Genomic DNA, 26,526 nt, shown 5'->3' with positions numbered 1-26,526 from the left:
TATGTATATTCCTTATAGAAATCAAAACCAATTTTAATGATACTTTGTATAAACGTTCTTAGCGGTGATCTTAGGAGACGTAAATTGGCCTTACAACAAGAGGGTTTACTTAATTTAGGTCATTGAGGCATCTTGGGATAGATTTCAACTATTAAAACAGCAAGATGCCATTTATATTATAACAAAACAAAAAGAGAAAAAAAAAACGAGCAAGGCCAGGTAAAACAATAGCTAGTTTTAAATTTATAAAAGCAAACTCCTTTTAAGTACAAAAATAAAGTTTATTTACTGATATAAAAAAGGTAAATATTTATAAAACCAAATGAAACAATCACAGAATCACAGACCTATATATATTATATATAACTAGACTGAAAACAGACTAATTCATATCCGATAGTTATATAGGCCTACGTAACTCTTTTTCAAGCTCTAGGGGAAGTCGCCCTGAATCTTGAAAAATCGCGTGTCTGTCTTAGAGTAGCTATGATCTTTAGTTTTCAAAGTTTAGATCAATATCTTGTATTTTATATGTTACATAGGTTAGGTTTGAAAAAAAAAGTTCGTTGTTATAACTACTTTACTAAACAACACCTTGTTTCAGATTTTTGAAGTTTTTCACATTTTTTGTGTAGTGTTAAGAGATCGGTGCCTCTAGCCTAGGGATAATACATAGGTCTGTGAAAACAACATCCTGAAGACACGGATACAATATAAATACATAAATTGAGCGAAAACAATATTATAACTCCGTATTGAAGAATAGTAAAAAAAATGCCTTCAAATATTCATAAAAAAAACAACGTCTTAATGTAGAATTCTCAGAAATGTTAGATACATAATAAATTAATTAATATTTTTGTCTTTATACATCCGCGACAAAATGATGCATTCGCAAAACCCATATATGGACACCAAGTTTTAACAGAATAAACCCAAAATAGAAGAAAAACATAGCAATCTGATATTGTGAATGGAGATATAGAAATTTCTGTAATCTTCTAGAACACCCGTAACTCACAAACTTTGCTCCCTTTATGTTTTAAACATTTGTCAGCAGCTTTTCCACCCTGGGGTACATTCCTGAGCTGGTATTATTCTAAGCAATGATATTACGCATTACATTAGGCAACAACTCAGTGGCAGGAAATTTCATAGTTGGTACTCCCACCGCATAGAGGGCTCCTTAAGGTTGTCTTCTGATGTTTGAATACTTCAAGGCAGCGGAGGTTTGAGATTAAGAGTACTCCTCTCCCTGATCGATGATGTTAGATCAAGTCCTATCTTAAGAAGTAGACACTACCATCAACGGCCAGAACTTTAGAATCTGGGTCAGCAGTCAGTTCAAGGGATACAGTTTTAGGAACGTTTGTTCTTTTTTCTCTACATATTACTGATTCCAAAATATTACATTTTTAAAATAAAATATTTCAATCTATAAATATAATTGATTCCTTCAAATATCTGTCAACAAAGAAATATATTGAGGTACAGATGTTCTATCACCATTACAAATGTCATTCTAAGGGAAAAGAAAATCGGTTTAGTAGCTAGTTAAGGAACGGAACCAGGTCAAAGAGAGTCAGAAAATAGAAGCGAGTCTCCCAGGTCGTCATTCATTGGATGATGATGAAATGTTGACTTAGTAAAAAACATGATTGAGCCTACTGTGCCGGACATATTGTTGTACGAATGAAACAAAAGTCTAATGAACATTACATGTACAAAGAAATAATTGTAATAAATAGCTTATCCTTTTAAAACCTCATGAGTAAACTAGCAGAGAAAACGTATTCAAAATGTTAAATGTTTTGTTGTATTTATAGAGAATGCAATGTGATGAAGGTTTTCTGCAAACACTAGTACAAGTAAACAGAATCACAAAGAAAGTCAAAGATTTAAATTTAACTTGTAATTCACATTAAAAATAAGAAAACACTTTTATTTTGTGCATATATTGCTCGTTTTTTTAATGTAACTCTTATCAGACAGATCTAATGGATTATTAGATACAGTGACAGTGTGAGATTTCAGTGTGGTTGAATCTGTTTTTTGGCAGTTTTAATCTGGTTAGGGTTAAAATTAAAAAATAAAAAAGGCATACATTGTTTAAGTTTACTCATGGATTTATCCTCAAGAATCTTTATAGATTTCTCTGTTTACTTGGTCAGTGCTTGGGTCTTGGACGGATCAGTATTGAAGTCAATCTCATCAAATAGGGAACTGAGCTCCTTGTTGTAGGTCTTCATGTTACAGCTAAAGACATTCATGACTTCGCTGATTGGAGAGTCTTCGTTCAGGAGCAGACGACTGTAAAGTACAGCAGGTTCAGCATCGCTCTCCACTTTGACAACATTTATCCATGTGTATTCTTTTGGAGGTCGTGTATTATCTGCTAAACTCTCTTTACTTTGAGTGAATAGCTCGTCTTGTTCTGGTTCAAATACGTCGTGGTCACTGGCTTTTCGAGGGCAAGCCTCGGGACTATTGGGGTTGATATCAGGATCTACATCGTTTGGTCTAGGATCTGCTGTAACACACAAGTCGTTGGCACTAGGCTGGTTAGAGCTATCCTCGTGTCTGGCTAGATTGGAATTAGCTATGACTTTATTAAGTTTAGAATATTCTGGATCGTCGTCTATTAACCGATCATCCGCTTCTGTTACCAACAAATCGTGGGTATTTGCTTGATCACAGAGATGCTCGTGACTGGCTTGAAGTTCATGTGAAGCTACATGCTGCCTTGAGTAGTCAATAAGAAATGGTTGGTCATTTTCATCAGACATGTCGCAAGCGATAAAAAGTTTATGGCTATCATCGTCAGTGTCACCCTTGTTGTCAGCAAAGGTTTCGTGTTGATACATTTCGTCACTGTGACCAGCATAGTTGTCTTTTTCAGTACTTTCCATCGCAATGTCATCTTCGCCATTCACACATTCTGTTAAACCATTTGAGTTGATCTCCCAAGTTGTGGATTGATTGTAGTCCAACTCCTCTGTTGCATTCTCGTCGTCATTTGTTTCATACAGGAAATTTTCTATGAAACTGTGTAAGCTTTCACTTATTGTGGGCTTTTCCTGTGGGCCATTCGCTTTGTTGTCATTACTCTGTAAGCCATTGTCAGTTTCTTTCTGCAAGTTGTTAAAACTTGGGTCTTCACAAGGCTCATTATCTTGATTATTATCTACAGCGGGTATATTCTGGACGTTTTTGTCTGATAAATCCTCACGCATTGCTTCTTCAGCAGCTCTCGAAAACTTTGCTGAATATTTTTTATTCGTTTTTTTGCCTTGCATTTTTAATTTCATTTTTTTACTGAGAGTTTTTGTGGGTGCTTTTAGATTCCTGCCAATGAAAACATTCTGGGCCATAAAGTTTCTGATTTTGTCGGGCACTCCGAATTTCGGATTAGTATTTAATGCATACAGAATGCTGTTTTCTAAGAGATTGTCGAAACGTGATTTAAAACTACAAAAGGCATTATCCTCCAGCAACTGCTCGTAATGGTCCATTAGTCCAGCCATGCTAGAGTCTCGCCATTCTTCTAGAAGGGTATTGTAGCGTACTTTCAAAGTTGACATACACTTGAGCTTCCATTCATCTATAATCGAGGTCATCTTAGAACTGATTGCGTCCACAGAAAAACATATGTCGCCTTTAGGACTCGAATCGTTGGTTTCACCATTCATGTGCTTCATTTCATTTTTTGGATCCATCAGCAACTTAAAGAAGTCATTGAGTTGTTCTTTAATTTTTTTCTGACTTTGAGTTTCTTGTTTGGTTTCATCGATTGACTTCAGAAATAAAATAATTTCTTTCATTGTATTTGCAAAGTCATCTTCAAAATCGTATTGAACAGGCGGTGGGATATTTACTTTAGGAGCCTTGCGTTCAGAAGTATTGATTGCCTCAGAAGAAGATTTGTCTAAGTCTTTCATAGAAGTTAAATCATTCACTTTTGTACTAGCCTTGTTATTGACTCCATCTTTCGATGTAACTTCTGTACTATTTTGATCATTATTATTGACTAGATTTGTAGTTTCTACGTTTAAATTATCCGAAGATGTCAAAGAATGTTGTTGGCCAAATGAACCACTTAATCTCGAACCAACAGTGCCAGTCTTCTTGAGCTGCTGACCATGAAGAACTTCATTTGATTCTCGTAAGACATGACAAATACCAGAAGACTGTAGAAGATTGTAGGGAGCCCCTCTGTACGGTCTATTGAGCAGCTCAGTTAGAACAGGGGCATTCAGAATTGACGAAGTACTGAGAATTGGGGGACGTTTGTCTTTAGCACTTGACGGCGGTTTAGAGTTCTGTAAGCCTTTATGAATTCTTTTCCTATGTTGATCTGGGCTTTCATTTGCATCTGATGTGGAATTTGAAGTACTGGACATTTTTTTCGACGCATTACTTTCATGTGAACTTTCTCTAATGACAGTTGGTAAAACTGGTGGCAAATCAAAATCTGACGTAATGTTCTCGAATGATGCTTCAGGAATATCATCCTGTAGTTGTTTATTTTCATGTGTAGCATCGCAGTCAGAGCTGACAGTGGCTGCATTACTTTTGGACTGGTCAGTAACATTTGTATTCTTTGATGAATTATTTTTTGATTCTTGTTGTTCTTGTGAGACGGTTATTAGACTGGAATTTTCAGCCATAACGTCTAGTAAATTGGACGATTCATGGCTGCCAAAAAAAGATTCATCATTGGAAATGTCAGTGCTAGATTCGACTGATTCAGCTGGCGTTAGATAGTTTAAGAAAGTTTCATTTATTTGGGATTGATTATTACATAGGCTTTGATCATCTTGGAAGTTTTCAGCAATAAGATAATCATTGATCGAAAAATAATTATGTACATTTGGATTCTCATTTGTTATCTGATTTGAGGCACATGATTCAATCGAAGATGATTGTTCTGGGATTGTTTTTTCTCGAGTGTGATTAACTATCTCCAAATGTTCATTTGTTTGTCTAATGGAAGAGGCTGCAACGTCTGGCTGGATAAGGTATGAAATATCATTCCAGAGATTTCGATCAGTTTGATTTACTTTGAACAAGCAAGACTGGTCAGAAGTAGTTTGTGAACCAAGTAGAGATTGGTCTTTTGATGCTCTTTTCTCAGTTATGGAGTCGCCAGGAGGGTTAAAAGCCTCAGTCACGCAATCAAATTGATTATTATCGCACTGAAAGAAAGTCTCGCCAGTCTTAGATTGAGTCCCATGTTGTTCAGCTTCGTTGATTGATAAACACATGTCCCTGAAACTTTGGTCGTTATCACGTGACAATTCCGTCTGGCTGTCTGTAGATTTTTCAGTTTGGTTATTGGAGATCTCAGAGCCTGATCCTGGAGGATAAGCTAATTGTAACGGATTGTTGACATACGTATTGTCATTGTTATTGTGGATACTTGCTGGAGGTACGTTTAACACTTCCTGGCAGTTTTCTGAAATAGTGTTAGTATTAAATTGATTACTATCAATAGTCGTGCTGCAACTAGGATGACTGTTGACAGAATTACGTTCAGAAACCATTGAACTAATTCCATGACTGTGGTACTGGTTGTCAGGAGGACTAAAACCACATTGGCTGTTTGTACTGTTGGAACTATTGTTGTTAGAGACAGAAAGAAAGTTCACAAAGGGTTCATTATGATTCGGCTGTCCATTAAAGCTCTGATTGGTGTACACTGGGGCACAATTGAGAGGCTGAGTTAGGAAATTGGATTGATTGCTTAACATTGTGTTGTCAAAGTTGTTATTCATAGCAGGACTATTGAAACAATGAATGCTTGTATCCTGACTGTTCAGAAATGTTTGGTTGTTAACAAATACAGGTTGGGTACATGTTGGGTTGCCTACAGCTGTAAAGTTAACAGATCCATGTGCGTCACTACTGGCAGTGAAGTTATTTAAAGCAGGTTGGTAATTAGGAAATTCATTGTTTGATATTGGTTGATTGTTAAAGGATGTATTGTTAAAAACAGACTGGCAATTTTGAAAAGCATTGTTAACTGGCTGACCATTATAAACTGAACTGTTAAAATATGACTGATGATTGGCAGCTGCATTGTTAAATACTGGTTGGTTATTTACAACAGCATTGTTAAATATTGATTGGTTATTTACAGCAACATTGCCAAATACTGGTTGGTTATTTACAGCAGCATTGCCTAATACTGGTTGGTTATTTATAGCTGCATTGCAAAATGCTGGTTGGTTATTAACAGCTGCATTGTTAAATACTGGTTGGCTATTTATAGCTGCATTGTTAAATACTGGTTGGCTATTTATAGCTGCATTGTTAAATACTGGTTGGCTATTTATAGCTGCATTGTTAAATACTGGTTGGCTATTTATAGCTGCATTGTTAAATACTGGTTGGCTATTTATAGCTGCATTGTTAAATACTGGTTGGCTATTTATAGCTGCATTATTAAATACTGGTTGGTTATTTACATTTGCGTTGCTAAATACTGATTGGTTATTTATAGCAGCATTGTTAAATGTGTTAAATATTGGTTGTTCATTTACACTTGCTTTGTTAAATAGTGGTTGGTTATTTACAGCTGCATTATTAAATGTGTTAAATATTGGTTGGTTATTTACACCTGTGTTATTAAATAGTGGATGGTTATTTACAGCTGCATTGGTAAATACTGGTTGGTTATTTACAACCGGATTATAAGAAAAAGGTTGAGACGTAAAAATGTTATTAAAGACTTGTTGACTATTCGGAGATGGAACATTAAAATTAGGTTGGCTAATAGTTGGCAGAGAATTGAAGCTACATTTGCTTGTATTATTGTGAGTATTTGATATTTGTGTGTTATAGGTCAACTGGCTACTATTGACAAGTGAACCGGTTAGTGCAGTTTGTTGGTTTCCTGATGGGCTTACAGTCTGACCTGCTGTGGAATGAATATCAAGAAATGACTGGCTAGGAACATTGGCATTCTCAAAAGCTGAGGTGAAGTTAAAATTTCCATTGTTAAAATGGGTTGATTGATTTTCTACTAGGCCCGATACATTACCTGTAGCATTAACCGGGTGAAGGGTTTGGCTATTTTGAGTTTGTAAAGAGCAGTGTGCATTCTGATTTGTAAGAAACGTCTGCTCTGGGGCTACATTGTTGGTTCTAGGAGGTTGATGGTGTGGAGTTGGATGATTTAAAATTGCTACATCATGACTATTAGGAAAACTGTTGAAGTTGCAGTGGTTGCGATCGTAATTGATTGGTGACTGATTAGTTACGGGACTTTGGTTAAAGAAGGTTTGACAATAAGATGGCTGATTGTTTAAATTGACTTGAGTGTTCATGGCTGCTGTATTAGACGTAAAAGAGTTGTTGCTGATCTGACTAGCGCTTGAAGATGGGTTGTTTAACATATTGTTGTGAAGAGTTGGGTCTACAGAAGACTGAAAACTACGAGCATAATTATTATCTGTCTGCCTGCAAAGTAAATTTTGATGATTAATATTCAGATTTGTGTGATTCTGTGAGTTTTGATTTGGAGGTCGTTCCATCGAGGAGGGATGTATGAAATCTCCTGATTGAATCTGATACACTGGAGGATCTTTAGGGCATTGATTCAATGCAGACTGGGAATTGCTTGGTAAAGAATAGGCTGCGCTTACGTGAGAAGTAATTTGTGGAAAAGCCTGTGATGTGGCATTGAATGTATGTGTGCTACTGCTAAAATGTTGTTGTGATGGGGGCTGTGTACTAAATGTGTCATAAATATTCATTGGTTGACTGCTGCTGTTAGGAATCTGGGTAGAAATTCCTGGATGACTTGTAGATTGCTCTGAGGTGGTCATACTGTTGAAGGTACTATTGCTAGACACGGCTATGCTCAGATCTGGTTGGTCATTTGATTTATGCAATTTCAACTGTTGATCCACTTGTTCCCCATTACAAACAGGCTGCTCGTTTTGGTCGTAGTTTTTAGTGACTGAATCGTTTCGCTTCTCAGAGCTGTCAAGAACGGCTTTACTTGAATTTTGACTGGCAACATGTTCCATTGCCTTGGGATCACTACATGTACTCTTATTACCATTACATTCTTGAATCAAAGTTTCCTTGGTCACATGATCTTTAAACGGTGAACTATTGGATAAGCAATTCTCAATGACGGAAGCAAAGTCTAAGGCTGGTAATTCTATTGATGCTTGAAACTCAGATTTTGAATAGTCTTTGCTTGTACTATCTTTTAAAGACTCTGCATCAGAATCATGGCCAAAATTGAGTTTTCTTTTCACGCCAAGGTGTTGTTCACTTCGTTGATCATTTGTTCTTTTACCATTTATGTTTGTAGACGTGGAAGTATTTGTATTTCTACTGTGCAAAGCTTCATCTGTAGTTGAGATCTGGACACGTTTCTCTCTCTCAGGGAAAATAGACTTGGCTAAAGATTTGGTCTGTTCTTCTTTTGCTGCGGATACTATCTTGACGTCTGTAGGCTTTTTTGTAATTTTGGGTGTTAATTTCATTTCAGTACTCTTGGCTAGTTTCGGTATTGAATTAGCTTCAGTAATCCTGGCAAGTTTCGGTATTGAATTAGTTTCAGTAGTCCTGGCAAGTGTCGGTATTGAATTAGTTTCAGTAGTCCTGGCAAATTTCGGTATTGAATTAGTTTCAGTAATCCTGGCAAGTGTCGGTATTGAATTAGTTTCAGTAGTCCTGGCAAATTTCGGTATTGAATTAGTTTCAGTAGTCCTGGCAAGTTTCTTTTTTAATTTCACTTCATATGCTGTAGCCAGTTTCGGAATCGAATTAGTTTCAGAAGTCTTGGCCAGTTTTGGCATTGAATTAGTTTCAGCAATACCGGCAAGTTTAGCTATTGATTTAGTCTCAGATGTCCTGGCAAGTTTCTTTTTTAATTTGACTTCATTTGTTGTAGCCAGTTTTGGAATCGAATTAGTTACAGAAGTCCTGGCCAGTTTTGGTATTGAATTAGTTTCATCAATTCTAGAAAGTTTCTGTGTTAATTTCATTTCAGTTTCTGTAGCCAGTTTTGGAGTCGAATTAGTTTCAGAAGTCCTGGCCAGTTTTGGTATTGAATTAGTTTCAGCAATACCGGCAAGTTTAGCTATTGATTTAGTCTCAGATGTCCTGGCAAGTTTCTTTTTTAATTTGACTTCATTTGTTGTAGCCAGTTTTGGAATCGAATTAGTTACAGAAGTCCTGGCCAGTTTTGGTATTGAATTAGTTTCATCAATTCTAGAAAGTTTCTGTGTTAATTTCATTTCAGTTTCTGTAGCCAGTTTTGGAGTCGAATTAGTTTCAGAAGTCCTGGCCAGTTTTGGTATTGAATTAGTTTCATCAATTCTAGAAAGTTTCTGTGTTAATTTCATTTCAGTTGCTGTAGCCAGTTTTGAAGTCGAATTAGTTTCAGAAGTCCTGGCCAGTTTTGGTAATGAATTAGTTTCAGCAATCCCGTCAAGTTTATGTATTGAATTAGTTTCAGTAGTCCTGGCAAGTTTCTTTTTTATTTTCCCTTCATTTGCTGTAGTCAGTTTCGAAATTGAATTAGTTTCAGTAGTCCTGGCCAGTTGCGGTACTGAATTAGTTTCATCTGTCCTGAGTGGTTTCAGTGTTGATTTATTTTCTGTTGCTGTTTTTAGTTTTGGTATTGAATTTGTTTCAGTACTCCTGACAAGTTTGGGTGTAGGTTTTAATGTATGTTTTCTTTTTCTCTTTTGATTCATAATAAATATCGTCTCAGTTTTTTGTGTAGGCTTCCTTATGCGTTTTGGTGCTGAAGGGTTAGATGTTAAGTTTGAAAAAAAGTGTAAAGTATTTGACTCTGTTGGCTCAAGCACTGTTGGCTCCGGTGAAATTGGGGGTTCAAGTTTTACGGGAATGTCGTTTAGAACTGCTGACGTATCTGAAAGAGAAAGCTCTGTCTCTAAACTGGTACCTGGTGTTGTGGTTATGTCGATAGTTTCTTGGCTTACAGTATTCAGGCTCGTTGGTTGAGGTCTCTTCCTCCATGTACGCTTTAACGCTGGAAAAAAAGTTTAAATGTTTGATTGAAAAAAAATGGCGATATAGTGATACAGCATGTGATTTCTGAAACTAAAGCGCACTTATACAACATAATATATTAAAGTATACATACGGTGACAAAAAGCTCATTAGAAGCATGGCTAAATTGAATTCTTAGAATGCAGTGTAGATGAAGAACAAAGATGGGCCTTCTGTACTCAACCATCAGTGAACATCTCTGTCTTAGTAGTAATACTGTGAAGAGACGAATGTTGAGCTGGTTCAGTTACATTGTAAGTCAACTTCCAAGTAGAGTGGAAGGAACATACGAAAGAGGGGTCACCCAAAGAAAAGCTGACTGGACAATGTGAAAGAATGGACTGGCCTCACTCTCGATATTTTGCAGTTGCTGACCGGATACAGTGGTGGCAAGCAGTCACAGTAACAGTACAACGTAAGACAAGGGATAGATGAGTTGATGAAAACTGCTTCTATGTATTTGAACTTCTACATAAAACCAGGCAACGGAAAAAAATGAGGAACTAACTACTAACATGTACATTGCCGGTCACTCTTCAAAACTATTTCGATCCTTTTATAGAAACCTGGTACACCGATTCTGAATAGATCACCACAATAAAAATACTTGTACTGAAACATAGCAATCGTATAGGAATAAGCTAAAAGAATACAGCACATTCTTTGATATAGATAGCAAGAATTCAGTGTCACTGGTCGTAGACTTACCCTAAAAAATTGGAATTACAACATTAGATCTTTATCTTACAGGATCAAGTTGCTTTGCAAAGCTAACTCTGTTTAAAGAAGAGCTCGATGGAGAGATAGATGAGCTTTAAGTCACCTCTTTGCTATACTATGATTTAAAAACTAGCTTTACTAAAATGTAAGAACTAGCTTTACTAAAATGTAAGGACTAGCTATACTAAGATGTAAGAACTAGCTATACTAAAATGTAAGAAATAGCTATACTAAGATGTAAGAACTAGCTATACTAAGATGTAATAACTAGCTATACTAAGATGTAAGAACTAGCTATACTAAGATGTAAGAACTAGCTTTACTAATATGCAAGAATTAGTTATACAATATGTAAGAACTAGCTATACTAAGATGTCAGAACTAGCTATACTAAGATGTAAGAATTAGTTATACCAATATGTAAGAACTAGCTATACTAAGGTGTAAGAACTAGCTATACTAAGATGTCAGAACTAGCTATACTTAGATAAAAGAACTAGCTATAGCAATATGTACGAACTAGCTTTACTAAGATATAAGGGCTAGCTATACTAAGATGTGAGGACTAGCTTTACTAAGATGTAAGAACTATATATTAAACATTTTTGATGTTTTATATAAGGAGAAAAAGGGAATATAAAAAGACTAGACAAAAAACATTTTTGAGATAATTTATAATTGAATTGGTTTATATCCTACGTGAATTCTGCGTTAAAATATGTTTTTTTTTCTCGGTTTCAGAATTAACTCTAGGATTTTTTTAAATAAATTCAATAGATAATTTTTTTTTTAAATTCAATTATTTAATGCACACTCTTCCTTAATCTTACTTACAACTACTATTCTATGAGTGCATTTATTGTACTTGGACTTCTAGCTGTTAGACATGCTTACAAACAGTGGACGTTGACTAGGACGATACTGAAAGGATTCTGTCTGGCAGAGATCTTAATGCTGTCTGGCAGAGATCTTAATGCTGTCTGGCAGAGATCTTAATGCTGTCTGGCAGAGATCTTAATTCTGTCTGGCAGAGATCTTAATTCTGTCTGGCAGAGATCTTAATGCTGTCTGGCAGAGGTCTTAATGCTGTCTGGCAGAGATCTTAATGCTGTCTGGCAGAGATCTTAATGCTGTCTGGTGGATGTCACGTCCAGTTTGTTATGCACTGTTGCCTTAAATGTACTCTACTACCGGTTCATGTTCACAATGATCATTACTGTTTATGGTGTTGGTGTAAAACAAACAAATAGCCATTTGAAAAGGAATAAACTCACTCTTACGGTGGAGCTTCTCCACACAATCCTCTATACGATGTAGTGGGATGTCAATCAACTTGTGCTTGACGTTTTCCGCCTTATCCCTCTCACAGCTGTCACACACCTGAGCTGTCTTCCACCCACAAGTTGCACACACAGACACCAGTCGGACCTTCTCTTGAAAACACGTTGGACATCTTTCTTTGAGCAATCTAATCACAGTGGGAACCTGACACTGAGGAATACGAACATAGAACACATTTACGTAATGACAATGGATAGTTTGAAGAATCCTGTAAGCTTATGAGGAAAGAAATTGGAGGGTCATATGTAGGGAATCGGGATAATATGAATTTTGATTTTGTAACAAGCAAAAGAAAAAACAAGGTTACAAAAGACAGTTTGTGTGGAAACACAAACTCAAAATCGGCCCCCGAGGTGGTCCACCCAGGCAGGCTTCAATATTTTCAGAAAGAACATCCGAATGAAATTATATCAAAGACAAATGAGAGATAAGAATGGAGAAAGAAGGTTAACAGATTTTGTGTAGTGCCCCAACGGTCCAGCAGATCAAAGGATAGGTGAAAGTGAATGTAAAGTTAGGTGTGAACCTTGGCTAACTGGTTCCCCTTTCAGACCTTGTGGTCTATAGGGTAGATGATGTAAAGTTCATCTGTTTTTGTGGCCTACGGTTAACGAGGGTTTCATGTAGCCAGCATAACGACCAACCGCCTTTACTTTTACCCAACTAATGTCAGGTTTTTATTAGAGCTGAGTGGACTCAGAGGCGCCCAAGGATTCCAAAGTTGAAAATCCCAATCTTCACCAGGATTCGAACCGGGACCCCTTGCTCGAAAGCCAAGCGCTTTACCGCTCAGCCACCGCGCCTCCCCTGGCCTAACTGATGTCTTATAATTGATCTAATTGTTTTGAAAAGGCTCAATCTCTTTTTAGCTTTTGGTTCAATCTCTTAATCGAATCCTCAAAATATATAAAAATGTTTATACAGTGTAACTGCCCCAGCGTAAAAAAAATTCGCAAAATGATATCTTTAAGATTACTATTCGTTTTAAATTAGGTCTAACTTATAATGCATACTAATTATCTTTTTCTCTTTAAAGAACTGCTTGCATAACTCATTTTAAAAATTAGATTTTTCGCTTTCAGAAAAAAAAAAGTAGCCATTGCATCAGAACTTTGAATGGTCTAAAATATTGTGATGTCGGATTTTCAATATCTTTTCTAGTTTACGAGATCTAAACGGGACGGACGGACAGACGGACAGACATTTCACACAAAACTAATAGCGTCTTTTCCCCTTTCGGGGGCCGCTAAAAAAGATTACATTTTTAAAACAAAGTTTATCTAAGGGAAATAATCACTAATTTCTGCCATTTATCTGATAATGGCTGGGGCTAGCTCCGCTTCTGCCATAAAATTACATTAATTAATGAATACTAATTGATTAATTAATTAATTAATTAATTTGTTAATTCGTGTATTGTCATTGACTATGAATAATTATGCAAATTTCAACTTGATCCGAGAATGGGAAATGAGAGAAAAAATAAAGTGTCGAAACGTAATAAAGGAATTAAATCCACACACAAATAAAAAGGGTTAAGACTTTTTTTTTTAAATGTAATTTTCAGAAAATCCTAAGTACACTGATGGCGTATCGTCAATTACTGGTAGAGAAACCTTGCTTGAAAGGTTTTAAGATCGTCCTTTCCTGAACTATCATTGCATTACACTCCAAGAAACTTTGTGTGGTGGAAACAATGCTGAATTTACTGCGTGTTATTTGTACCAGTTGAGAGATGTTTGAATACCATTAGAGCAAGAGGATTAAACAGAAGAGAATTATGAGGATGTAGTGAACAGTTTGCTATGGAATATGAGGGTCTCAACCTTCATTGAATAAAAGCGTTGGCTTTCTAGAGGACAAGTTCTCAGAAGGTATTGCAAACCGAAAAACAGAAAATAAAGATGAGCTGCCTGAGGTAAGACTTTTGTATGATGAAGAATGGATGTTAGATTTAGCCTTTTTAGTTGATGTTACAGTCATATCAATGACCTAAACAGGAAACTTGCTCTGTAAGAGAAAATTGTTTCCTAGTTTAGTCAAAGATATCAGTGTACAGCTTTTTATTCCTCAGTAAGGAAACAAGGATTTGAGTCGATGTCCACAGTTACAAGAAGATTGTGTTGGAAATGAAAGTCAATTGTACAAAATATATTGAAAATTTGTTTTAATAATTTTTCTGAAGACTGCATGGGGCGTGAAGGCTGAGTGGTTAAGCGCTTGGCTTCCGAACCTGAGTTCTGGGTTCGAATCTCGGTGAAGACTGGGATTTTGAATTTTGGGATTTGTGGGGCACCTCTGAGTCCATCCAACTCTAATGGGTACCTGACATTAGTTGGCCAAAATAAAGGCGGTTGGTCATTGTGCTGGCCACATGACACCCTGCTCATTAACTGTTGGCTAAAGAAACAGATGCCGTAAACATCATCGGCCCTAGAGATCGCAAGGTCTGAAAGGGGAGCTTGACTTTTCCAGTTATAAATTCACTTTCACTAATTGAACCCAAATATTCTGAAGATGCCCAGTAACCAACAAGTAGAGCTTATTGACCTGAAGACAACTCTATTGCTGAAATTGAAATGTATTAACTTTCCTCACTCACAAATGAAACTGAAATGCTTCAATTGTGGCGACCAATAGCACTCTGTGGAAAACTTTAATTAAAAAATTATGCCCGTGTCTTCGTATCAACATTCAGATGCAGCGAAAGAAAATTGTTAAGAACAAACTGAGATCGATGCTGTCCGATTCAAATTTCAGGACCTGTCAGTTGCCTTCAGTTACGAAAGTAACAATCAATTTTCCTGATTAAGTGAAACCAAATCAAAGTCAAAAGTCTCATTGCATCGAGTCATGTTTATCCGAAGGTAAAAGAATCTTGTTTAAACAACTGTTCAACAGTGTTCAAATATTATTATAAGTACATTCAGAAATAATCAATTTAAAACAAAAACTCAATACAAATTAAGAAATGTCCATACAATGAGTTAAATTTATCTTGTTTTCCTATGCAACTGCTACATCATTTGATTTTACAGGGTATATATAACTGCCAAACATCTTATCTTATCTTATATAATACAGACGTTACTTCAAAAAAGAAGATGTCCAAATTACCATATTTTAAAGGACTGAAAGGAGTTAAAGTTTGTCTGATGCATCTGAATTAGAAGTGGTAAAAATTGGCACATGGAAGCAAAAGGTTGGCCACCTCTGGTTTTGAAAATTAAAAAAGCCAGCAGATGAGACAGTTGTTTTTTTTTTTTTTGTTTCTTGTTTTTTTTTTACATGAAACGCTGGAAAGTATATAATTACTATTCATTTCAACCCTTATGCAGATTGATATCATGATGGTCTTCTTTTGTGTAGAAACTAGTCGAAATAAAACAAGGTTACAAAGACAGTTTGTGTGGAAACACAAACTCAAAATCGGCCCCCGAAGTGGTCCACCCAGGCAGGTAAAATGGCTGTTTCAATATTTTCAGAAAGAACATCAGAATGAAATTCTATCAAAGACAAATTACAGAGAAGAAATGAGAAAGAAGGTTGACAGATCTGTTGTGGTGCCCCAGCGGTCCAGCAGACCAAAGGATAGGTGAAAGTGAATGTGAATGTTAGATGTGAACCTGGCCGAACTGATGTCTTATAATGAATATCTAATTGATCTAATTGTTTTGTAAAGGGCCAATCTATTATTCAAATCCTAAAAAAAGAAAAAAAAAGTTAGTTGTTCTATTCTTGAGTAGTTGCATTGCAGTTCACGCAATAACATGAAAAAACTACTTATTATTTGTTGTTTTAAATTATGTCCAACTAATATGCATACTAAATAGATTTTTTGCTCTTTAAAAAAGAATACTTTTTTTGTTTAAATGTTGCAATTAGTATGACAGAACTAACATAACTTAGCAATACAATTGTAATAAAAAGTTTTTTTTTTGACAAAAAATCTAAAACCATTTGCATAAATATGTTACATGGATGCTCGTAGGCATGGTCCCCTCCTAAAGTGCCTCCCGTGTTTGTTGCTATTAATAGTGAATAGTTGTAAAAGTGGTGTATTTTTATGAAAAAACTGCTTGCATAAGTGATTTTAAAAATTAGATTTTTTCGCTTTTAGAAAAGAAAAAAATAGCCGTTGCATCAGAACTTTGAAAGATCTAAAATATCATGATGTCCGATTTTCACTATCTTTTTTAGTTTACGAGATCTAAACGGGACGGACGGACAGACATTCCAGACAATAAAAATAGAATCTTTTACCCTTTCGGGGACCGCTAAAAATGTGATAAAAAATGAAACTAAGAAAAACTCACATGGAATGTAATGATGTTGTGTAAAGAAAAGATTAATGACTTGTCTTGACTTCCATCACTGGATTGATTCATTTCATGACTGAAAAAAACAAACATATATAGCACCATTATTTGAGCTATCTTGACTGGCCCTGTTTCAATGCGTCTCTCTAAGACATTAGCAAATAAATGGGATTACTGGCCCTGTTTCAATGCGTCTACCTAAGTCATTAGGAAATAAATGGACCAATGCTACGTACACATGCTAGTGAAGATGTTGACACAACTAAGGGAAATAACAAGCGTTGTATTTGGTACACAGTATACTTTTATTTATAAAAATTTCTAGTACAATCAAATTAAAATCAAATTTATTTTACAAAGAGCATAAGCTGAAAAATGTTGTCTATGATATGTCATTTACAAAGTACAAAGAAACATAATAAAAAACCTGCAAAATAAATCTAGATCTATACGTCAATGAGCGGTCTCTAGCTCGTTACCAAGTAGATAAATTATGTCATTGAAAACAAATTAAATGACTCTACATCCACTGTTCACAGTAACATATAATTATTAAAAACAACTGATTTGGGGATGTTAAACCTTTTAGAAATAATCTTAACTAATTTAGGGATAACCAGAGTTTCATCTCAATACAAAGTGGTGGAATTATTTTAAAAAGATGAAGGGTCAAATCCAGTGGCGTCACTAGGAGAGGTACGGGGGATGCGGTCCGCAACCGAGTGACACCCATATGAGGGTGAGACCCAAGTGAGTAAAATTATATCTTGGCATAAGCAGACACATCAAAAAAAAACCTCTACAGATTTACCCAAAGATGCATAGGCACATCAGCTTTAGCAATCTAGATCTATCTATTTTATTTTAGACATTATATTTTTTTGTTTGTTGATGCAAATGTCTAAAACGTTATCTAATTGCTTAAACAGGGATGAAAATGTGGTCTTTTAAAACAAAATATCGACTGTATTTGCATTGTAATTATTTTATACTTAAGTATTAATCAGGTAAATGCAACATTATTGCCAAATTTTACAAACCTTACAAACTTAGCAAAACGATCGATTCGAAAGGTTATTTTGAAGAAAAATTGTAATCCCTCTTCCCAGCGCGATTCTATATAATCTATCTCTTTTTATTTTTTTTACGGCAGAACGGACCCATTCCTCCTGACTAACGTACCATCGTACCATTGACGTTTTTTTTTATGAGCACAACAGACCCGCTACAAGACGTCTTGCTAAACAGGAGGATGACCTTGTTTCAACCTTTGAAATGTTCAAACAAAATCTTACAGCAAGGCACAAAGATATGTTGGGTCTATTGAAATGCATAGCCACAGACACACACACACACACACACATATATATATATTGTTATGTACGTAACTCTTTTTCAAGCTGTAAAGTGTAAGGAAAGTCGCCCCGAAAAAAACGAAAATCGATCTTTTCTTTCTTAGAAAAGTAATGAAACAATGCAATACCATTATGTGGATTTTAAATATAATTGGCTATTGTTAACATTAATCACAGAGTTATATTTTACGCAAATCTATGATATAAAGCCATTTCCTCTTAGTTTCCATAGATCGAAATAATTCTAGTCTGTTGACTTTAAAAGCATCTTATAACTTTTGATTGTATATTTAAATAGATTTATTGCCTAGAATGGCCAAGATCTTTCTAGATCTATTATAGATTATGTATCTAAAAATTGCAAAATAATAATTATGAGACGAGAATGCTCTTATTTTCGATGTTCAGTTACATAGGTTAGGGTTTTTTTTAATTGCTTCATATGACTACTTTACAAAAAAATGCTTTGTTTCATAGGCTAGAGTTGAAAAAAAAAAAACACTTTGCTTTTTATAACTACTTTTCAAAACAACGCTTTGTTTTAGCTTTTTTTTTTTTTTTGAAGTTTTTCACGACATTTTTTTTTTTGTAGTGTTCAGAGATCTCCATGTCCAGTCTAGGTATAAATATATAGAGGTCTGTGTGCATAGCATAATTTTAGCTGATTGAGCTTCTTGTTCTATATATGAGGAACTTTTTTTTTGTCTCTGTAACTGAAAAGATGTTCATTTTTTTAAGCTATATCTTTTTTTAAAATAATAACACTCTATATTCTCAGCCCCCTTTATAAAAAAAACGCGTATGTGGCTGTTTCATAATCTTCAATTTTCTTTGCACTGACCTATCAAATAGCTGTCACTATTGCCTCTCGCTCCACCCCCACACCCCTCCTTTTGCAAAATTACATGCATACACGTTCAAATAGCCAGACCAAAGAAAAACACTAGACGTAGCAATAGCATAAACGATTTATTAGACATGATCATGGTCACCAAGTTGATTACATCGATTAATTAAGCAAATCAAATTAAATTCAAATGGACCTGGACATCAAAATAAATATGCTTTGGGGGGAGGGGAAGAAACTATGTTAATAGAGATAATTCTTTTTATCAAATTGATTATACACAACTATAATTAGAGAGGAAACGTGTGTGTGTGTGAGAGAGAGAGAGAGAGAGTTATTTAGCAATAATAGATTTCACATGATTTCACTAGGTCACATAATATCGCATTCATCCCATCTGTTACTTCCATTAATAAAGTGTAAACATTCGCCTTTCTTTTTCTTTATCTTTCTAGTCCAACAATATTGACAGATGTTCAAATTATTTTGTAATTAAGGCTGATAGAGATTAGAAAAAAAAATCACGAACTTGGCATCTTTGGTACTGAAATTTAAATCGAGCTTCAGACGATAGTATTTTTTGTGTGACTAATTATTGTTCTGTATAATTACCATTTACATTTTTAACTAGTTCCAATTCTGAAACATTCATTTTGAATCAGGGATTTAAGTGGAGATCATTTTGCCTTCTCGGAAATTCTCAACAAATAACTTTTCAAAATTATAGCTTACCCACAGACCTATAAAAATATATATTCTGCATTAGATCTGTCACAGGTAACTTCTGAAGCCCACCTAGTGTCCGCTGCTCTGAGGTCCTCCATGAAAGTGTGGCGTCAAATTATACGAGGACGTGCCTGTTTGCGATTTACTTGTATTGGCCTCCATGTCATTGCAACTCTTGGTATGCGTAATTCATTCTGTCGGAGAACATGCCCAGTAAACCTCATGCGACGCTCGTTCACAACCTAATTAAGTGGTCTTGTCCATGTTTGGCTTGGGATTTCTTTTTTGAGACCCTATCTCTGACTCCTAAAATCCGTATTAGCCATTTTTGCAAAGTGACATTTAGTATTTCCTCCATTTTGACAGATGACTTCAATGTCTCGCATGCATAAGTTGCTGTTGGGATGACGATTGTGTTAAGTAGGTGGATTTTTGTCTCCAGTCCATTAGCTTGGCTTGTCCAAATAGGTTGCAGTGTTTTGGAGAATGGCCCCTCCCTTTCCTATTCGGCATGATACGTCATGATAGGCATCCCCACCGTTTGCTATGATAATGCCAAGGTATTTGAACATTTCTTCAAGCTCTGACTCGCCAAGTCTGACGGGGACACCCTTTGCCTTAAAGCCAACTCGCACAATTTTAGTTCTATCCAAGTTTATGCGGAGGCCAATTTCGGGTGCCTCTTTATCTAGGCTCTCCGTCATTTTTTGTATGCATTTACTTGCAAACCCTCCAGTTGTCGTCCTTTTTATGAACCTTTACAATGACTCCTTTTTGTTTTTTTTTGTTTGCCAGTCCTAAGGGACTTTAGAAGTTAGGCCTGTCTTGACCTTGAGAACATTGTCCGAAGAGGGGTCTTTGAATGTGTAAGTAACATGGAAGGTTTCTCCATTTGCTGATCGTTATGTTATCTTGTGTATTTATTTGTGCTTAAAATGTGTTTCCTATTGACAAGCTGATGGGTGCGAAGAGTGAAGCAAACGTTCAATATTATCACTCATGTTGTCTGCGGAGCCATATGGTCCCATGACGTATTCAAAGCCAGTTCGGTTGCAACTGGTTTTAGCGTTAGTCTCCGATCAGTAGAAGGAGGTCATGGCTGGGTGTTTCACTCTCTTCAAAACAATTAATAAATCTATATTGATTGTACAGAAGACCCAAAATTTTTTTGAAGATTTCATCAATATGGAAGTTCCATAATAACTTTTCATTTATAATTATACCAGATATTTTGAGTTTTTAGTCTGTGTAACTAGTTTACCATGAGTAAAATATGTTGTTACTCTTAATAACTGGCATTTTTCTGGGTGGAAAGACTTGCTCCAATTTTCTTCCCATTTCTGTAATTCTTCTAATTCTCTTTGTAAAATTTCGAATCTTGTGTTATTTTATTGTTATATTGTTTATATATATATATATATATATATATATATATATATATATATATATATATATATATATATATATATATATATATATATATATATCAATCGTCTTCAAGTAATCTGAATTTTATTCCTAAAATAATGTTATTTGGAAGATCATTTATGTCAATTAAAAATAGTAGTGGGTCTAAGACTTCCTTGAGGCTTAGGAAGACAGAGGCCTATCGACAACAAAATTAGACTTAAATTAGACTTAAATTAGACTTAAATTAGACTTAAAACTTCATAAAAATTATCAAGAAGGGCCTACTTCTTTTAATAAAGTAGAAATATGGCTGAAAGTATTAATTTATGAAAAAAAATTAGTCTCCAATATAGTAAACAAAATGTTCTCTAATGCAGTAGTCAATTTCCTGTAATGTGGTAACAAAAATAAACACCATATTGTGATCAAAAAGAGTCTTAAAAAGTAGATTATATATTCTTCTTCCTTATGGTGGATAAAATTAAGGATGGCGTATGGTTTAAATATGTTCTCTTTGAATTCAATGACTTTTTAAACTCACCAAATTACGGCCTTACTTGAACAGCAGAACCCATTAGAGTATAGAGGTCCTAAACTTCCAAATTAACACAAAATATTGGCCAATAATAAATTTCTTTTTATAATGATTCAAACTATCTCTGCGGCAAAACATTTGCTGTTAAAGAAACTAGATATTTTTTAAAAAATGACTCACCCACACGAATCCGACTGGCCGGTGAACAAACCTTAACTGCCTGAGACGCTTGAATCTAGATCTCTATATATAGTAAGACTAATGCTCTAAAATGTTATGACTTCGATACAATCGATGGATATAGAACTATTAGTTGTTTTGAAGAGAGTGAAACAGGTGCTGTGACAGCTGACTTCAAAGTAAGGTCGCACTTAGAGAGGGGAGATACAATGGCATTACTGTACTCTCTCTCTCTCTCTCTCCTCTCTCTCTCTCTCCTCTCTCTCTCTCTCTCCTCTCTCTCTCTCTCTCGTTTAAAGTATCTATCAATAAATTTTTAAAGTTTATTTCTTCCTTTTCATTTATCTTCTAGCTCAACCTCCATCTTTCCACACTATGTCCCTCTTATTTTCTTTCTCTCTCAATTATTTCTACAAAATTGCCTTTAAAAAAACAACACGCTCAATGAAATGTTCTATTTCTCTGAATGTAAACATCCTCCATACTTTGGTTTCTGAGTATAGCATCATCACTAGTAGACTCATCTTATTTTTGTCAACGCATTGAACAAAAATGTTTGTCTTTAACTCTATTTCTTATTCCATACTTGTCATTCCCTCTCTGCCTAGGTCTCTCTCTCACTGCCTAGGTCTCCCTCCCTCTCTCTCTGTCTAGGTCTCTCTCCCTCCCACTCTTCTTAGGTCTCTCTCTCTTTCTCTGCCTAGGTCTCTCTCTCTCTCTCTCACTCGATGCCTAGATCTCGATATCTCTATGTGTGTGCGTGTGCTCCTCTCAATCAATGCTAATGTATTTTGTTTAGTATTGATTTTATTCCCCTGTTTCATCTATCTCAATTTCTTGTCTTTTGTAGTGGCAGAAGTTAAATCTATTTGGTGTCTGCCAATGACTGTTAACCCTTAGGACTACTTCAACATTTTAAGCATTTGGAATTTCTACTTATTGTGTAGGCCTACAAGTTTTTAGTTATCCCATCATTTTGTTGGAGAACGTTGAGAGAAATACATTTGTATAGCCATGTTTGTTAGTCCTACTGATTAGATGATCCTAAGTAGCTGACGTTTCAGGACATCATAACATTTTTAAAAACTCTATTCTACTGATAAACATTACCTCCCCCCCCCCACCTTTACTTTACACACGATCGACTATGCCCCTGTCATCATCTCGGTGCACATGCTGGGGTGTCAAGTTCAGGGCATGTTCCTCAGCCTCAGCGTGGCGCCCAAATAGAAACGCATATAGCGATAAAATATACAGGCCTATAGCGAAACAAAAAGGACTCCCGGTGGGGAGTCATCAGGATTCAAAACGTGTTCTTAGAACTTTGCGGGCATGAAAGAAAGTCTCATCAGTCTAGTCCAGAACAAAGTTCATTAAACGAGCGGTTTTGCCTATTTAGAGGTATGCAGAGTGCAGAAGCCATCGCTACTGATGGCCCTTGCAATTTGGAGTAGCCCATGATCAGCACTACTGTAGGGTTACTAGATGTCCGACTAAAGGAGGACATCTATTCCTTTTTGAGGTAGTGTCCTCCGTCCGACAGACATCGACCTAAAATGTTAAAAGGTTCTTCGTAGCCTATGTTTCGTGACTTACTGTAATGGTATATATAATTAAACTATCGAATTCAATTCTTCATATCTTCTGATATAAACATGCAAACAATTGGCCTAATGGAATGGGGTATTAGGCCTAATGTAAGTGGTGCACATTGTTTAAACAGAGCATTTACTTGAAACGTCCTTCAATGAAAAGTGTTTTGGAATATTTTTATATATTCTTTTTATATATTTCAAGTGAAACCTTTTAGAGGGCCTACTTTCAAGCTCACCAAAATCTGTGACTTTTTATTTTGAACAAGAGTCTTTGCTTATCAACACACAGAAGGTGAGATCACAGAAAGTCTCCATGGCAGTAACGTAGCTAGGGAGTTGGGGGACGGATACTTGACCTCTTTGGGGGCCCCTGCATTCTGACATTCGACAAATGTCATGTGATAATGGTGTAATATTTAATGTTAAATTTCAGACACTCATTTGAGGGACCCCTCAAGTGGGGGGAAGTTTCAAATTAGGACCCTCCCCCCTTTTGCCCACCTTAGCTACGCCACTGCTTCATCGACTTAGTAAGAAGCATTCTTCTCACAAAGTATCCTACAGATGGAAGAAAGTGTTGTTAGTTTTTTAGGACACATAAATAAGATAGGCCCTACTAATGTTCTAATTTTACAGTTGAAGATTGAAGCCGACTAATGTTCTAGTTTTACAGTGGAAGATTGAAGCCGACTAATGTTCTAATTTTACAGTTGAAGATTGAAGCCGACTAATGTTCTAGTTTTACAGTGGAAGATTAAAGCCTACTAATGTTCTAGTTTTACAGTGGAAGATTGAAGCCGACTAATGTTCTAGTTTTACAGTGGAAGATTGAAGCCGACTAATGTTCTAATTTTACAGTGGAAGATTGAAGCCGACTAATGTTCTAGTTTTACAGTTGAAGATTGAAGCCTACTAATGTTCTAGTTTTACAGTTGAAGATTGAAGCCTACTAATGTTCTAGTTTTACAGTTGAAGATTGAAGCCGACTAATGTTCTAGTTTTACAGTGGAAGATTGAAGCCGACTAATGTTCTAGTTTTACAGTGGAAGATTGAAGCCGACTAATGTTCTAGTTTTACAGTGGAAGATTGAAGCCGACTAATGTTCTAGTTTTACAGTGGAAGATTGAAGCCTACTAATTGTTCATCAATAAATATTTTTGCCTAGTTTTGAAAGTATACTTTGTCTTGTCCCTCCTATAGAACGCTCATAGCGCTTTCCCAAACTCTCTGCAAGGACCCTGAGCCATCGATCCTAATGTATACACCAAGACAAACCTGGTGCCTTTATTGCCAGTTTGCGAGAGGCCAGTGGTGTCACTAGGGAGGTGTGGGGGTACGGTCCGCACCGGGTGACACCCGTTAGGGGGGTGTCACCCAAGTGAAAAAAAAATGCACTTTTGGAATAACTGACAATTTTAAGAAAAAAAAAGTGCCAGTGGCTAAATATTGGAACATGTTATTCACAATTGATAAATAGATCTATATATATATTTTTAAAAATATTTCGGCTAAACATATTTTATTTTTACAAATAGTCCAAAACGTTACATCATACGTTATATCAAAAGCAGATGTGAAACCTTACTTTCAGCTGTATATTAGCTGCATGTATATAAACACTGCTTAGGTTTTTAACAATGTTTTTATCAAATCTATTGAAATAGTAGCTAACACCGCAATATCAGGATGCCAACCAATATTATTGTTTAACAAATGACGACATTCTTCAGGCATAAAATATTATAGACATGTAATTAATGTGTTGTTTTTTTTTACAATAGGAAAGTAACTAAGTGACTATTGAGATTTCTGAAGGCGATGATGTAATTTCAAAAGTTGAATGTAAAAGAAAATCTAGCCAAGATGAAGGAAATGTTACAATGAATCAGTTGAATGATATTGACTTCTATATTTTAGAGCAGGGGTGGGCAACCTTTACCTATCGAGGGCCGCATTAAAAAAATTTTAGAACAGGGAAGGGGGCCAAATATGTATATTTAATCTATATTTACAACTTAGAAAAATAATAGATGTCTTTTAATTTACATCTTTACAGTAATGCACACCCATTTACATTTTTTACACTACCAATTGAGGAATTGCAATAAGATTTAGCAGTTTCTGAAACTAATTTTACGAATATTTTAATCACAAAAACTCTGTTGTATATTTGTACTTAATGTGAAGTATTGAACTGTTTACATTTTTGCATGTTCCGGAACTGTAGAAACAAGCTAACGAATTGGTATTTTTGTGACCGCTGTTAAATTACAGCCAGTCAACAATATAGTCAGCATCGACCTGTTCTTGTACTTATTTATTCTTAAACAAAAACATTCTTGTTCACAGACGTATGTGGATCCAATGTGAAAGCTTAGCATGTTTTTTTTTTAAAGTGTGGACATACAGCTTCTGGCACATATAAAATTTCCATGGAACAACTGACTGGAACTTCTCTTTCAGGTCATAATTTGCTTAGAAGTATTTCCTTTTGGAGCTGAATCAGCCATGGTGAACTAAAGGTATAAAAAAAATTGGTTACAAGTTCTTGACGTCTTAAAATTTGCTTTCAAATTTCACAATCAAGGAATCCAAGTAGGTCTTGTACTTTTCATCATTTTAATAGAAATAAATTCACCTGTCAGCAAAGGAAAATGATAAAAACCGTTTTCACTTAGTTGCTTCTAGAAATGGGATAGCTTTGTTTGAAACGATGCACATACATTTCATGACATGTTCATTGTGATTTACGTAAAGTCTGTCTTCCACTCTAATAGAAGAAAATATTAGTAACAAAGTCACAGTCTATGTCCCTCAAGGAACATAACAATGTCTTAATTAAGATCCTATATTTTTCTCAATACCTTGCCCATGCTAACCTAACGTATACTGCTGTGGTACCGAAAAAAACGGAATGTTTAGTTTCCAAATCTTTATATACTTCTTGTCCCATAGCACTGATAAGTTTGATCACTGAGATAATTGGGTCAATAATAAGTTTGATATTCAATGTATCCTTGCACAAAGTTATCCTTATAGAGATTATGTTTGGGATATTGTTATTTTATTTTTTTTAAAAGTAGGCTATTTCTCAGTCAAATCACGGGCTCAATCAATTGTTACTTTTGTCATCTTGTTCCAAGCCAACCCAACACTTTTAACGCAGTTCTTCATAGCATTGAATAAATACAGGTCTGAGTTTGTGTCTTTGACTCAGTGTTTGGAAATATTGCCAATAAGAATAATCTTCGTTTACTTTATTAACCTTTTAAAAATGACATGTAGAGACAATGTTTCTTTAGTTTCTTCATGATAAGTGATAAGAAGTTTCATTAATTTATATAGATATTTAAAATTAGTTAATTTAATATATTTCCATTTTTTATATGTTTAATCTGTGGGCACAACTGATTTCTGTAGGCGTTTGCGGACCGTATAAAACACTCTGGCGGGCCGCAT

General features: G+C 35.4%; 1 protein-coding gene across 2 annotated transcripts; it reads right to left on the bottom strand.

The window, feature by feature from the left end:
- Positions 1–260: 260 nt before the first annotated feature.
- LOC106073649 (uncharacterized) lies at positions 261–21,596 on the bottom strand. 2 transcript variants are annotated; one of them, XM_056040620.1, is made up of 4 exons: positions 21,472–21,596; positions 16,416–16,494; positions 12,033–12,249; positions 261–10,018 (listed from the first exon to the last, which is right to left on the bottom strand). In XM_056040620.1, the coding sequence occupies exons 2-4, from the start codon at positions 16,485–16,487 to the stop codon at positions 2,160–2,162; spliced, it is 8,148 nt and encodes a 2,715-aa protein (XP_055896595.1). In that variant the 5' UTR covers positions 16,488–16,494; positions 21,472–21,596; the 3' UTR covers positions 261–2,159. The 2 variants fall into 2 exon arrangements, with proteins under 2 accessions (XP_055896595.1, XP_055896596.1); XM_056040621.1 differs by having other exon boundaries at positions 12,039–12,249.
- Between the last annotated feature and the right edge of the window lie 4,930 nt (positions 21,597–26,526).

Source organism: Biomphalaria glabrata, chromosome 9 (assembly GCF_947242115.1).
Source record: "Biomphalaria glabrata chromosome 9, xgBioGlab47.1, whole genome shotgun sequence".
Taxonomy (NCBI): Eukaryota; Metazoa; Mollusca; class Gastropoda; family Planorbidae; genus Biomphalaria; species Biomphalaria glabrata.
Note: the sequence above shows the minus strand (reverse complement) of the source record. Positions and strands in the feature narration are given on the sequence as shown.